The sequence below is a fragment of the Notamacropus eugenii genome, chromosome 3 (assembly GCF_028372415.1).
Source record: "Notamacropus eugenii isolate mMacEug1 chromosome 3, mMacEug1.pri_v2, whole genome shotgun sequence".
Taxonomy (NCBI): Eukaryota; Metazoa; Chordata; class Mammalia; order Diprotodontia; family Macropodidae; genus Notamacropus; species Notamacropus eugenii.
In genome coordinates, this window is record NC_092874.1 from 166,190,235 (window position 1) to 166,206,657 (window position 16,423).

At 38.4% G+C, this 16,423-nt stretch overlaps 1 protein-coding gene across 2 annotated transcripts in view; it reads right to left on the bottom strand.

Annotated features, from left to right (window-relative positions):
- The window catches only part of ELAPOR2 (endosome-lysosome associated apoptosis and autophagy regulator family member 2), a 203,285-nt gene that overhangs the window by 105,256 nt on the left and 81,606 nt on the right, over positions 1 to 16,423 (bottom strand). For both annotated transcript variants that reach the window (XM_072653231.1, XM_072653232.1), the window contains exon 3: positions 600 to 795. In XM_072653231.1, coding sequence (XP_072509332.1) covers positions 600 to 795 — 196 coding nt within the window. The remainder of the gene's footprint in view (positions 1 to 599; positions 796 to 16,423) is intronic.

Here is a 16,423-nt window from a genome sequence, read left to right on the forward strand (position 1 = left end):
TCCATCATCTGAAAAATAAGGCAGCTGGACTAAATGGTCTTTTGAAAGGTCTGTTCTAGGGAAGGAAATAAGAGAAGGGGGGTGATAGAAGGGAAGGCAGATTGGGGGAATGGGTGATCAGAATGCACTCTGTCTTGGGGTAGGCGGAGGGAAGAGACGGGGAGAAATTTGTTACTCAAAATCTTGTGGAAGTAAATGTTGAAAACTAACTTTTTTTTAAAAAAAAAAAAGGTCTCCATCTCTGAACCTATGAAACTACCCAGCTTTCAGTCTTTTCATCTGTAAATGAGAATATTGAAGTAGATCATCTTTAGCTCTCCATCTATGATTCTATGAATACTTATGATACCAGTAGGTCTGGCAAGTGAGAAGAACTGCCTCATTTGAAGCTCCCAAGTCTATCAGTCCTGTCCAATTTCAGTAACCATTTTTACATGTACTGAATGCACTTCTAGAAACCCACACAACAAAATTCTTCCGCACATCCTAAATTCCCACCCCCAATTAACACCATGAAAATCTATAATTTTCCCAAGATTATCAAGTATACTCTTCTCTATTATTTAGTCAATATTAACGAGCCCTTTTAAGTTTCTTACTTGTCACAGCTATCTGGTTTGTTCTCAGCAGGACCCACTGCTGTATCCATGAATGTTGCGACATTGGAAAATCCCGCAGGTAACTCATCCCATTCATCAAACTTGATGCCACTGCCCAAGGAGTAGGTACCTTCCTCACACTTACTGCAAACCTGGTTCTTCATTTCTAGGTATTCACCAGAAGCACAGGAAAAGGCTGAAAAGAACCATTTACAATCAATTAGTTATGAGGGTAATCAGGCACAAAGACAGTAACAGTAGGCTGCCATTTAAAGTACAGTATTATTAACCAAGAGCTCCACTGAGAAAACCATGAACATAATTATTCAATTATTCATGCTCTGCTATATAAATGAGACAATCCAACCTGCCTATTTTCCCCACCTACATACTAGCACTAAGACCAAGCTCTCCAATTGTTCTGATTTGTATCTAGAAGAAATCCACATATGCACTGTGAAAAACAGCCTTTTGACAGCAAAATATTTAGCTTTGATATAGCATTATTATTCATTCACTTAACAAATATTTATTGAGATTTATTGAGAACTCTGTTAGGTTATGGTATTACCCTTAGATCTCAAAAAAATTTAATTGAAACATTTTTAAAAATAAGTATCAGAAGCAATATTTGAACAGAAATCTTCTTGATTCCAAAGTTTTATATATGTTACTATTCTACTCACTTGTGACTGTAGAGTTTGGCAATTAGAAAGTATTATTCTACCGCCAAACCATAGATGGAAAAAGCTGAGGCCTAGGTAGAATAATAAACAGATAAAACAAACATCTTTCTCCCAGGGTGCCAACATCTCATAGAGAAGGGACATTACCACATCCCTCATCCTCTAGTGGCCTCTACTGTAAAACATCATAACCAATCCTTCAGGTACCCTGCCCCAACCCAAGCTCTCATCATCATGGTTACTTATTTTAAGAGGAACATCTTTCCTCTTCTCCTTATTCCCAATGTAGAGACTGTAGTAAATTTACAATCACCTATTATTCCAGCACATATGTAGGGACAGTGGCCAAGTAAAGATGTGTTAATCTAGGAAGTCATGGGAATATTGGAAGGAGCAAAAGGGAAAGTTGATAGACATGCCCCTTCCAGAAGAAATGACAACACTGGTTTGCTTCTGGTTTCGGAAGCAAGAGATTGAAAAGAAATTTAGGAGGGAGTACATGTAGCACAACATTGCAGATGGAAAAAAGATGGTCAGAGTAGAGAGATAACTAGAACATAAAGCATGGTCTATAGCCAGTTAGCTCTAGGGAGTTTCTGCTCACTCAATCACCAATCAGGATATCTTACAGACTGAATGGCAAGAATATGACAAGATGCCCTAAGTGGAAAGCTAGATGGGATGCCAGGTATAATTGCTGGAATTTAATCATGTCACCCCATGCACTAACTGAAAATCTATCCTGAGTCAGTTATTGGAGTATTAAACAAATACCCTTACAAGTGGAAGAATACTTTTGCAAACTATACAGCCTTCTTAAGAAGCTAAAAACACAAATCTGTGACCGCTAACATTAAAGATTCTATAGCTTCTCTCTCTCTCTCTCTCTCTCTCTCTCTCTCTCTCTCTCCCTCCCTCCCTCCCTCCCTCCCTCCCTCTCTCTCTTTCTCTAGTGTGTGTGTGTATTGGAGGACAGGGGGAAGGGAACAAGAATTAAGCACTTACTATGTGCTAAAAAACTGTGCTAAGCATTTACAAATATTAAGCATTTTCCCTAGTTCTTTAAATAAATTTCAACTCAAGCCTAATTTGCACCTTGCTCCTTAAAAAAAGGCAAGTAACTTCAGATGAATTCATTACTGTATAATTCATATTGTTGTTTATTCCCTGTCCTGAACTACTGGGCAGTGTTAAAATGCATCAATAAATAGTAACCAAATGTTTTCATTATAGTGGTATCCAGCAGATACTCAGAGAAAGCAAAACCAGATGCTCAGAGAGAAATGTGATTCATGAGGAAAAAAAACACTTTTTTGCATATAATGAACTTATCTCAAGTAGTCAGACTATTTCCTGAATGTGAATTCCACAGATAAGGAGTTAATTCTTTGTCCTGGGTCTTCACTGCCTAACTGATTTTGTTGTGTGAGATGTGAAAATTTAGAGACATCTCCATTTCAAATGTTCAGACTATTTGTGCCCACCCTGTGGTACAGCATGCCAAGCTCATAATAGTCTGATCAGCCACAGCTGGACACATCGTACTTTGACCCCAACAATCATGATGTCATTTTGGTCCTCTTCAAGTAGGAAGGACATCGATTTTGTTTGAGCAGCAGTAGGCGGGGGGGGGGGGGGGGGGGGGGGGGGGGGGGGGGGGTCAATGAATTGATAAGAGTTATACATACAAGCTGGTCCTTTGGATTAGCCTTTTTAAAAAGGAGCCAGAGACTCACCTGAAAATAGGTGCAGAAAGAAAAAACCCAGACGGCACAAACCAGACTGTCAAAGAGGAGATATTCTCCTAAGGGAGAGCACATCAAAAGCTCCAGAAAGCTCTTTTGGAGGAAAAGGACAAAGGGCAAGTAACAGACACATACACACAAACACAGAAGAAACAAAATGGGTTCAAAGACCTGGAAAGAACTCCACAAACCATACCATTTGCATGACCCCCAAGTGGAAGAAAATCAACACAGCAGAGAACCATGTGCATGGAGAAGCAATCCCAGCCTGCCCCTTTGCTAACATTACGAGTCACGTGTCTGTAATAGCTTCAGAGGGAGGGTTGTTTGCTGCCTTCTGGAAAAGGGAAGAGACCCTCCCCATTTATTTAAAACCTCTTTTAAATTAAGTCAGTTCTATATCTAATAATCAGTTACCTTGAATTCTTGCAGGGAAGTTAAATGTTATAAACTCTGATATTTTCAGGGTTAGCCCTGGATGAGGATATGAACCATCAAGATTACTCACAGTAAACTCCATTCACTATGTCAGAGACTAGGGCTCAACTGAGTATGTATTAGGTTTGTATTTCGCTTCCACTCCTACAATGCATTATTCGTAACATAAATGGGGGAGCATAAAAGGGAGCTTACCATGATGAAGTAGTTTTTCTAATAAGCTGATACTTAAGGGACTGGCCCATACATCTCACAATAAAAAGCTCTCATTTACTTGATTTTTAAAAATATTTGCTCAAAATGGTTTAGTAGTAGTCTAAGTTAAGTTCTAGTAGTATTAAAGAGGCCAAAGTTCTTTGCATCACAAACATTTTTCTGTTCTTGTCTTGTCTTCCAAGCGCTAGGGTCCATGAAGTCAGCTCCAGAACCACATACCATCAGAATTCTAGGAGACAATATAGTTTAATGGCACATAGCTTATTGAATAACCTGCATTAGCACAATAAATACTGTCTTCCTCTCTCTACAAGCACTGCATTACACTTTTTTATTCCCTGTGCTACAATATGATACAATGTCATGACTTTACTTTCTTTGAATTTCATAGTTGATTTTTATTGTAGTTTACATTTTCAATTCCTGTAGCTGCATGACTACAGTGATTTTCAGACTAGTTTTTTGACAATAAATTTCAATTTTCTTGAAGGCTTTTTGGTTCTACACTTATTTACCAGTAACTGTGCTTTGTCTACTTTGCTGACAAGGATATAATCATGTGAAAAACTGGTAAGTGTAAAAAAAATGTAGGATCCATTCTCATGTATTACTGGTAAAAAAAAAAAATTTGCATATGGCTTCCTCCCCATAACCTGAGCAGATCTGTGCTTAGCATAGTCCCTCAGGAGTATATTCAAGAGCTTGATGTGATAAACTAGAATCCAGGGGTATTAAGCATTGGATATCTTATTTTGAAACATACAAAATAGACTATCCATGAACAGAAACATGTGGTGTCTTTTAGGATGTATGGGGCCCAAGAATATGTCGCAAAAAAAAAAAAAATACAACCCCAGTGTTGCTGTTATTAAGACTAAGACTTCTGATAGAAATATGTAATTATCTAATGTACATTTCTCAGTAATATCATCATTGTCTGGAAATTTTAATTTCACTAACAGAATCAACAATTTGGTGGAGATGTTGATGTTTATATCGCAATACTATCTATCTTAACACTAAAACTGCTTAGATGACATTACATGACCTCCTTATAACTACAGATCAAAATAAAGCTGATAATGACATTTGACTGATCCAAATGAAGACCTGCTATAAAGAATGGCAAATTTTTTGATTAAGTTGTAGAAGAGATTCTTGTTCAGATGTAGGTTGAACCAGATGGCCTCTCAGGTCCCCCGAAACTCTGAGAAAGATCATCCTAAGATATAAAATGGTCACTGACTTTTTGTATTGCTCTCTATATTCTATTAATTCAAGTAAGGTTAAAATGTCCTCACAGTGACAATATGGTATAGTAGATAAAAAGTCAGAAAGATCTGGATTCAGGTCCTGCCTCTGATCAAGCCAGGACACCTGGATAAGTCACTTAAACTCACAGAGACATAGACAATGTTTTACAATTCTATTTGGCAAAATAGTTGTTAATTTCCGTTATAGAAGTTTCCTGCCCCAAAAATTCTCTATGCCAGGTACTGAACAAAAAGTAGTTGAGGAACATGCATTTAAGCAAACATTTCCTAGGTTGCAACCACAAGATACGTGAAATTATTTGGTGATGAGAAAATTAGGCTAGTATACCCTAACAAATGAGTGCCTGGTCATTTCTAAAACAAAGTACAAAATGGTACTTTTATTGTTTTTTAGTACAGTATGAAAGTCCTACCATTACTTTCTGCCTTTCCTTTTCAGTGACAGCATAATGTTTGATGTCTGGGATATATTGGCCAGAGGCCAGCTGCCTCACCACTAGGGACAAATTTATAGTTCTCCTTAAACATGAACATGACTGATAGTGCTCAACTACCTTTTGAGATAAACATCTATAACTGCCCAAAATCATTCAGCGCACAAGCAAGACAGGACATATCTGCAACTGTTTAGACGAACAATCACCAAAAATGCCCCAGCCTCAGTGCAAAGCACAGATGTGGTCAGTATACCTGAAAAAAACAGAAGAATCCAAGTACTGCTTTACCCTGCTTTATTCAAATAAAGATTCATCCCGTACCAATTAAAATATAGCTAGTTGAAAGGCTGTCAGATTTCTATCAAGTGCAGGTTCCAAATTAATGAAGGAAAGAAGGAAATGGTATTTCCAAAGGGAATTCAGCACCATCTTGAAGACACATCAGGCTTCAGATCTTCACGTTCAACTGCTGGTGCTGGTGACCATGGAATACTACTTTTAATTGGGATAGTATCTGTTCAGTCCCTTATGGTGTGACATGCTTTGACAGAGAAGGGGAAAAAACTCATCTCTTACTTAACAAAAGAGAAAGCGACCATTCATTCTAGACAGAAGGACCACACAACATTACATTCAAATGATTCAACTTCCTTGCTAATGTTATATGCAAGCCATGAAGCTTATTTTTCTTTGGCTTATGAGAATTCGTTTTTCTTTTATTGGACAGATCACACCACCTGCTGCTGCAGGAAGTTGCTTTGCTTGTCAGAACCTGTACAGCAACAACTGAGGCCAAGTCTACTTCCAGCTGCTCACTACGTCCAATCTAAGGAAGAGAGTGGCTAATTGCAGAGAAAACACCTTTCATCAACACAGTAAAAGTTATATATGCTGTCTTTATTACTGTCAGTAAAAAGCAGCCCTGGCAGGTGATAAAGACAATAGGACCCCCATCTAATTGCGGTACTAGAAGATGAGAAAAATACTGAGAAGAAATTTGGCATTTACACTTTAGTGAAAAATAGAGTAAATGCTACACCTGAACTCAAGAGATGGGTTTAAGTCCTGCCTGAGTTAATTAACCACTACATGACCTTGGACATATGACTGTACCGTGCTGGGTCTTGATCCATCCATTTATAAAATGAATGGATTAGCCTACAGCAAGGTTTCCTAATCTGGGAATGCAATCATAACTTTTAAAAAAATGTTGACAACTGTATTCTAATCTAATTGCTTTCTTTTGTGATCCTGTGTGTTTTATTTTACATATTTAAAAATACTTCCGAGAAGGTAGGGAGGTCAAGAAAGGGGAGGGAGAGATAAGAAGCATTTCTATAGTGCCTACTATGTGTCAGGCACTTGCTAAGCACTTGAACACATATTAGTTCACTTGATTATAACAAGAGCCCTTCAAGGTGGGTACTCTTATTATTCCCATTTTACAGAGAAGTGGAGACATAGAAGTTAAGTAATGTGCCTAGAATCACACAGTTAGTAAGTATCAGAGGCTGGATTTGAATTCAGGTCTTCCTGAATCAAGGCCCAGCATTCTATCCACTGCACCTTAAACCAGTCTCAACTGGGGTTCACAGGCTTCACCAAACTTCAAGAAGGATCCATGACACAATAAAGATTAAGAATTCCTGTCTTCCATTATCTGTAAAGTCTCTTCTACTTCTGATACCCAAGACTTTTATCAGATTCATCATATACAGAAGGGGACATGATCTGAGCTATAACAAATATCTTGTGTATGTACCCTAACCACTTGTCTTACTCAGAAGGCACTCTCTGGAACTTCCAATAGCCTTTTTTTGAAAACTCCATGGCTGTCTATTTTGCCTAATGCTTCCGTTTTAAAGGCCACTTACAGAATTTTTTGAGCCAGAGGGAATCTTAGCAATGAGCCTGTCAAACCATCTCATTTTTTATAGATGGGAAAACTGAGGCCCAAGAGAATTACATGGTTAATTAGTGGCAGAGCCAAGGCTATCTTACAGGTATTCTGACTGCAAAGCATTTTTCTCCATTATACTATATTGTCACTCCATGTGGGGATGTAGTTTATAACAGAATTTTAGTACAGTTAGGCCAACAATTATGTCAATGATGTTACTTGGAAGGAACGGTTATCTCCAGTGCATCATTGTAAATTAGAATTTTACAAGTTTGGTCCTAGAAAGAATAACTCTTTGCTTTAGGGAAAGACAAAAGTTAGGGGGAAAGAACTTACTAAATTTAAAGTGTCTCTGCGCCTTTGAAAATTTAGACTCTGACTCCATTCTCTACAGTGATATTTCAAAACTACTATCCGAACAGTCTTCACAAAAACCCTATCAGAGAGAACTGGATTATCGTCGTATGTGCCAGTCACATTAAGCCTTCCCTGCTCACCTTCCCTCCACCTATAAGCAACTTTCTATCTTAGACTTCACATAGTATCTGATTCTTTGCCTCTTTACTGCAATTATAATGCAACATTTATAACAATAACACTAATGGTTAACAATAGCAAACAGCTCTTTAAGGTTGGCAAAGTGCTTTACATTTATTAATTCATTAATCCAATATAGAGAATAAATCATTGGCATGCCATTGTTATCATTATTCCCATTATACAGATGAGAAAACTGAGGCTTGAATCAAATAGCTTGCCCAGGATGGCACAGCTAGTAGATGTCAGAGAGAGGATCCAAGCTCCAGTATGCCTGGCACCAAGTCTAGCACTGTATCTACTATGTTACTAAGCTGCCTCTAATACTACGGTTATCTAGGTTTCTGCCTGATCCCTCACGAGGCTGTAAGTTCTAGTAGAACAAGGACTGTGTTCTGTTTAAACTTTGCTTCATACCTCACACCTGGCCTCATATTCTGCACATATTTAATGTTTGTTGAATGAATGACTGTTCATTGAATTATTATTTGTATTTTGAATATAAGTTACTTTGACAAGTTAAAAAAAGTCACCTACTATACCTTGAATAAGTTTCTCATATACCAAGTGGATAGAGACTTTACCTACCCCAAACTTGGGGAGGGTGTGGAAAGTGACAAAAACTGATCCATATTATATGCTCCAGGTGATCATACTGCAAATAGAAAACAGGTTGAAAGGTCCCTTCTTTTTAAAAGCAAAATTGCCTTTTAAAAATGAGAGCTTTCTCACTGGCTTAAAAAAAATAACTCAGATTTAATCTGGGATCATAAACTTGCTAATTTGAATAAAAGGAAATATAAAAGGGCTCATTTAAGGGATAATATATGTTATCCCCTGGGTGTTTGGCATAAATTAACGCATGGTGGGTACAGGCAAAGCTACAAGGAAGGTCAATGGAGAGGAACTGCACAAAGCAGCTGATGAGATCACTAAAAACAGGGAAGAATGGGTCTAGGAAATCAATTCTCCCTGAGTAGTAATTACATCCTGACTCCTCAGTCCTGATCATCCTTCACTTTTCCTCTGCCTTGGAAAATGTGAGTCAATCTCCACTCCTTAGCACCATCTCTGACCTTGACTTGTGTATGATTATTTCTCGCAATTCTCTACCTTCATCTTTCAAAAGTACCTCTTCACCAGCTCTCCTGTTATCTGTTATTATTACCTCAAAATTTGGCCTAGGGCATCCAATTCCTCTCTGTCATTCTTTCCTCCTTTTCAACTTACACTCTTATGGCTAGTACTCATCTACCTTTCAACAAATAGTCTCTGCCCATCAGTGCAGTCCAACACCTTCTTTTGTCTTAACTCGCATACTTCTAGGTGAAAAAGACAACAACCTCTCAAGATGAACCAGGCAAAAATTAATTTCCTTTGTCTCTCTGTTGGGGTCTGTTGCTGAGATTTAAACAGAGCTTTACAGAAGAATTTAAAAAGCCAGAAAATACTGAAAGTAGTCAGCCCTTTTATTTGGTGCATTTACGGTAAGTCCAAATAACCAGAGTCATCCTAGGGAAAAAAGCATAAAAGGGCAGAAAGGTCAGAAAGGTCAGAAAGCATGGGCAAGCGAAACCACATTCACCACTTCACACAGGACATCAACTGACTCCTGTAGAAGTAGAGCAGAGCACCTACACCAAACCAGGGCAACACTGGCTACCTCCAAAATAGAACCAAAGGGCAGGAAAGGGACGAAGCAGTTTTACTGGAGAATCTCAGTCATGGTGGTCTTCAGAGAAGGCAAGAAAAATCCACGATGGTGTGTAAGAGGTAGTTACTCCCCCAACTTGGCACATTATTCCACTTCATCCAGCTCTTACCAGTTCTATGGGTGGAAATCAGAACTCCATATATGAAAGCAATTCAAGTCAACCCAAATCTGAACAAGACCAGGTTTTTTTTTTTTTTTAATCATACGGTAGAGAGGAGAAGGAGGTCTTGCTTAGGAGATTTAAATTGATTTCCTACTTCTGGTATCACAGGTCAGGAGTTACCAATCAGTAAGACTGAGTAGGAGATAGAAGTTTCTAGTCCTACAGGATTCAGAAAAGGGTAGGGGTTCAGGCAGGAGAAAGGATTATAAGAGAGCTCACCAAAAAAGATTATCCCCAAAAAATAATTTACTTTTTCTCATCTACAATTCTCTTTACATATAGAATTGAAACACAGCAAGGAACCTTAGAAATCTGGTTGTTTCTCCTTTATGCACAAAGGAATAAGGCATAAAGTTTTCAATGGGAGAGCATTAAAATAAAGGGTCTGATCTCAGCATAGCATAGTGACAGGTGTGAGAGATACAAAGGATAACACATGATCTCTGCCTTCAAAAAAGAAAAGAAAAAATGAGCTTTCATTTTATTCTAAATGTAGAGGCAACTTGGTATAGGAGATAAAGATTTAGCCTTCAAATAAGGAAGACAGATAAAAATCCCTCTTCTAATACATTATCCTGGACAGGTCTCTTAACCTCCCACAGTCTTAAAAAACTATATTAAGACTACAAGTTGCAGAAGAGATGCTGGGGATGAAGCGGGGAGGTGATGGGGGCACAGGGGCATTCTTCACTGGGGAGCTAACTGTGCTGGTGAGATAATAGGTCTGGATTAAAAAAGAAAATATTTCTACAGATAAAATATTTAAATCAAATCTTTTTTAAACTTAAAATTGCTTAATATATACTTTGATTTCCTTTTTGAATTCCCTGTGCTTAGCATAGTCTTTAACACATAGCAAACAATTAATAAATACTCTCTTTCTTCCTTCCTTCCTCCCTTCCTTTCTTCCTCACCAAGTACCAACAACTGACAACTGAATGAGAGGGAGCATAGCATAATGTGCTGAATTTGGACGCAGGCAGACCTTCAAATTAGAAAACCAGTTCAAGTGTCCCCTGTGGAGCTTTCAGGCAGTGAGAATCTCCAACAAGTTATTTAACCTCTCAATGCCTCCAGAATCTCCCTAAGACTTAACTAATAAGTCCTAGTAGATAAACTATTAACTGCAATCTGTACGCTGGAATGTTGCCCATACTAATGAAACCATAAATTCTTGAGTAAGTCCCGATAATATACTTAAGGATCTGTGATTTCATCCGTTTGGGTAATCCTTAGCTCAGATAGTAACAAACTCTCCCAACAGCTTATTAGATGGTCTTTGGGAGTTGTTGTAGCTAAAAACAATTTATCACCTCGTGGCCAACTTTCTAGGAATGAGCCTTTTCAAACGTAGCTGGATCCTTGGAAGGTACCCAGACAATCTACCTCTGATCCTGGAATCCAAACCTTTCCAATCTGGTAAGACTTGCCAGAGCTTGTATTCCAGTGGTACAACCTGTGAGAATCCTGGGTTACTTCCCTGACACATAATAAGAAGAATTTATTGGGAGACCAATGACATGAACTCAGAAAAAGTTGTCTAAACTCAATATATCCTATTAAGTTGCAGCATATAACTAAAAGGGGTGACTAGATTCTGGATTTCCTCTTCTGTTCTTGCAGAAGTGTTTTCATATATCAGAGTGGAATCTCAGGCAGTTAGAAACAAGGCGTCTTGGAATCAGTAAGAGCTGAATTCAAACCTGGTCTCAGACACTTAGTAGCAAGCAAGTCACTTGACCCTTCCTGCCTTCATTTCCTCTTATGTAAAATAGAGGCAATGAGAGTACCTGCTTCCCAGGATTGTTGTGAGGATCAAGCGAGGCAATATCTGTAATGTGATTAGTACAGGGCTGTCTCAGTACATAGTAGGTGCTATACAAATGTTAGGTAGTGGTGGTGGTGGTAATAGCAGAGGCAGCAAAAGAGTGATAATTAATTAAGGCTAATAAAGGCAATTCAAATTTTGGTAGGAATTACCAAAGTGGAAAGGGTTAGATTGGATAGCCAAAGGTTCCTTCCAATTCAAGGATTCTCTATAATTCAATATATCTCTTCAGATCAGGCCATGACTTTCCACCTTCTCTCCACCCCTATTTTCAACTCCCTTTTATGCATTGTCTTCCACCATTAGAAGACAAGCTCCTTGGGGGGAAGAATTGTCATTCTATGACTTGTATTTGGAATTGATTGTGAGACATGGGAGACACTGGCACAGGGCTGCCTAGCAAGGCATGCCCATATCAATGAAGGAGCCATGCTCTTTGAACAAAGCAGAACTTCAGGAGCTCCAAGGAAATGAAAGATGAGCAAATCCACTCCAAGTGTTCATATGGATAATTTGTGTCTGACCTGGGGTAGAGCCTTATGACTTTGTATTGGTCTGATCAGCCACAGTCAGACACACCATAATTTGATCCCAACATAGTGATGTCACTTCGGTGCGCTTTGACAGAATGAAGGATAACAACATTTGTATTTCCAGCACATAGCAAAGTGCCTGACACATAGTGAGCACTTAGTAAATGCTCTGGCTAGCCAGCTAGCTAGCTATTTCTGTATCTTCTTATTCTTTCATATGTACATATGTATGTGTACAATTATATACATATTTGTGAATATTCATATACATCTATATGTGGATATAGTTGCATTTGCTATAAACAACATATAGTCTTAGAAAATTTCCTAGAGCAATGACTGGTTATACAACTTAGCTAAGACCACAGCCAATATACACGGTCCTCAAATCTAGATCTTTCTAACTCCAAGACCAACTCTCCATCCACGTCATGCTGCTTGTATATATAGGGAGGAAGGCAATGGGGTAGAGGACAGAGGTGGGGCTAGCATGACATTGTGAACTGAGAGTTGTTCTTGGAGTCTGGAAGATCTAGGTTCACTTGCTACGACACATACTGGCTACATGACCCTGGGCAAGTCATATAACCACTCAGAGCTGTAGAAAACTAAGACTTTAATTCTCAGAAAAGATCCCAACCTGGATTGTTAAAAGACCTTCCTCATCTAGGAATTACCTGTATAAATGAATTCACAGGACTGATTTCTATTCTCTAACTCTATAAACATATGTGGTGTGTGTGTGTGTGTGTGTGTGTGTGTAACTACAATGGACTTTATATAGTTCAGTATTTCTAAGAGATTCTATGTCAGATTAACAGGTTAAGAGAAATATAAAGAGAGGTACAAAAGCAAAAACTCTATTCATGTCTATTGGCCAGCTCAAAAGTTATGACAGTGGCCTTGATTTTCTATCCAGAAAATAGATAAATGCATACTCACAACGTGTGATCCTAATAAAAGACTGGGAAAGTGATACTTATAGTTCCCCTATCTACATAACTGAAATTACCTTCCAGATGCATGGATTACTGAGTAAGGAATTCAAATACAAGTAGTAACAATATTATAAGTCATAATGACAAACCAAAATCTGAAGTAACAAACAAAGCTCAGAATATTATAGAACTACATATTTTAAAATGAGATGAGTCAAAACAGAACTGGAAATTGGATCCAGGACATTTTTATTCATTGGATACTATAGTATAGAATTACAGTCATTCCTCCTTAATGAGAATAGGTGAAGGGGAATGTATACAGGCTAAATTCTACCTATCTAGACTTCAAAGAAAGAAGTAAAAAGGCCTTTTTAAATTATTGCTTTGGTATATATCTGTGATTTCCTCAGGGAAAGGAATTCCCAGTATAGAAACTCCCTTCACTGGCATGGATCAGTAATTTGTTTCTAACTTACAGCCTTTGAGAGTTGCCTAGACATGATGAGAAGTTAAGTGACTTGCCTTTGGTCATACTCCCTGTCTGTGAGAGGTAGGCCTTGGGCCCAGGTCTTCCTGACTTCAAGGCTATCCTTCTGTTCACCCTGTTCTGGTGATCTTCATGCATCACAGAACCCTGCAGCCTCCTTCTCCTCCTCCTCCTCTGATTTGTGGGTTCCTCTCCAGAAATTCCATTTTAAAAAGTATGCATGCAAACTATGTATGACTGGTTCAGCTTCTGCCTCTCCAGACAGTTCTACTACTTTGCCCTCCTCTCCCTCCATTTTTACTTCCTTTCAACACTATCTTCATCTATTAGAATACAAGCTCTTTGAAGGCAGGGACTTTCATTTTCCTCCGTTTGTGTTCCTAGCATTTAGCACAGTCTGGCATATAAGTATTTACTAAATGCTTCCTAATCTAATCTAATGCCAAAGTACCTTTCTATAGAAAGGTTGGATAATAGAATATACTCAAATATACAGCCTCTGCTTAGCAAAAGGCCTTGTCAAATTCTTGTTTATATACATGGGGAAACCAGTTGTTCAACTATCCAACCACAGAACAGCAAAGCACTCATCTCAATATGCTCTGATTTAAGAGCATAAAGCTGTGGGGTGATCTTGCTCCAAAGAACTTATGTCCCAACATGAAATTACCTTTTGGTCATTTGTCATTTGGGCAGCTAGCTGGGACAGTAGATAGAGCTCCAGACCTGGAGTCAGGAAGATTCATCTTCCTGAGTTCAAATCTGGCCTCAGACACTTGCTAGCTGAGTGATGCTGCACAAGTGACTTAACTGTTTGCCGCAGTTTCCTCATCTCTAAAATGAGCTGGAGAAGGAAATGGCAAACCATTCCAGTATCACTGCCAAGAAAACCCCACAAGGCATAACAAGGAATTGAACAACTGAACATTTGTCATTTAGTAGATCATAGATCATCTTCTGAATATGTCAACCCTGAGAGCTCCTTTACCAAATCCTGACTTTACATTACCCTGTTCTAAATGATCCCACTCCCAGTTCCACCAACAAAGAAAGAGTTTTTACTTATCATAGAAGACCAAGGAAGTTATAACTGTCTGTCAATTCCTGGCAAATCTGAGCCTCCAAATAAATAACTCCTAATCACAGTGATACTCCATCCAAACCCACAGAATACTGATTTCTGAACATGTTCAAACACAAAGTTCATTTTCTGACTGCCACAACAGTTCTAATTTACATAAATTTACTCATCTTTTCTAAATAGTCTGTCATCTGAAAATCAAATAGTGAGGAAACCAGAGAAATATAAGAAGATTTGCTGGAATGGATGCATTGTAAAGTCAGGGAAATTATTCACACAACACCTTACAGTATAAATGAAAAACACACTTAAAGGCAGATGAACTTCATTGATGGTAATAATCCCTCTTATTCCTAGAACACAAAAGATGAAGCACACCTCCTTCCCCTAAGGAGACAAGTGGAAAACCATGGTTTACAGATGGGATAAAATGTCAGATGTGACTGCTTTGTTGGTTGCTGTTCAGATGTTTCAGTCATGTCTGACTCTTCATGACCCTGTAGGGTTTTCTTGGCAAAGATAATGAAGTAATTTGCCATTTCTTTCTTCAGCTCATTTTATAGATAAAGAAAGTGAGGCAAACAGGGTTAAGTGGCTTTCCAAAGGTCACACAGCTAATAAGTATCTGAGGTCAGATTTGAACTCAGGTTTTCCCAACCCCAGGCCCAGAGCTCTATCCACTGGACCACCTAGGTGCTTTGCTATGCCGGTTAGTTTTGCTTAACTCTTTTTCTTTGTTACATGGAACAGTTCAGTGGGTGAAGGGTGGTAATAAGGAATGGTAGTAAAAAAGACAAAAGTCATCAATAAAACTTACAAGTAATAACAACAGGCAATTTCATATTTTAAAGAAATATCAATGTTTTTAACACAGACTCTAGTAATATATGGCATTTTAGTTTTCAGATAAACTTTCAAAGCAAAAGTTACTCAAATAATCAAATTAAGTAGAAATAACAATAGTAAATCACATTGTGTACTGACTCTCTCTAAGTCTTATGATTCTAATCTAAGAACATCTTACTAATAGAATTATAACAGGGTTGACAAATTTTGAAGATGATCTATGTTGAATTAAAGTAAATGACATGACTAAAAATAAGAACACGTCTTTTCTAAACGGCCTAAGCCAATGACTTCTGAACACCGCTACCCCAAAACAAGTAGAACAAGGGCGCTCTGATGTACCTGAGGGTGAATATTTCAAATGAGCCTTACTTCTATGACCAACCTTAGCCCAGAATTCCTCATACACCTCCCTTGATCTCCAGGCAGGAATGTGGTTAGAAATCTGCCTTGCTAGCATGAGTCCCATGTCCACACACATGTGCGCATGTGAGCATGCATATCCTACCTCTCAGAGATTAATAATCAAATTCACCTTTTTTGTTAGGGTGAAGGGAAATACAATCTATTGGCCAACAGCATCACTCAGAATCCTTAGGATTCTGTCACAGTTTGTTTGGCACTCTCTGCTCCTCCATGCTCATCTTTGCCAGCCCCATCCCTTTGGTGCCCCTATTCCACTCTTCCTTCCAGTGTGCCCTTTGGAAATCTGGCTCTAGTGTTAGCAAACTATCCTTCATACTAGACTTGTATTCTTCTCTGGAAATTATTTTTATACATTTTGCATTTATTTGTATGTGTATGCATTGTTTTTTACCAATGGATCATAAACTCCTTGAAGGCAAGAACTGTTTCACTTTTGTCTTTGTAAATCTGGCATCTAGTACAGCACCTGGGGTAGAATGACCACGTAATCAATGCTTGTAAGTCATAAGGTCTGTTCTAAAGTGGAAGGGTAAACAGGTTTCAGCAACAGAGATTTAGATGAGAAAAATTTT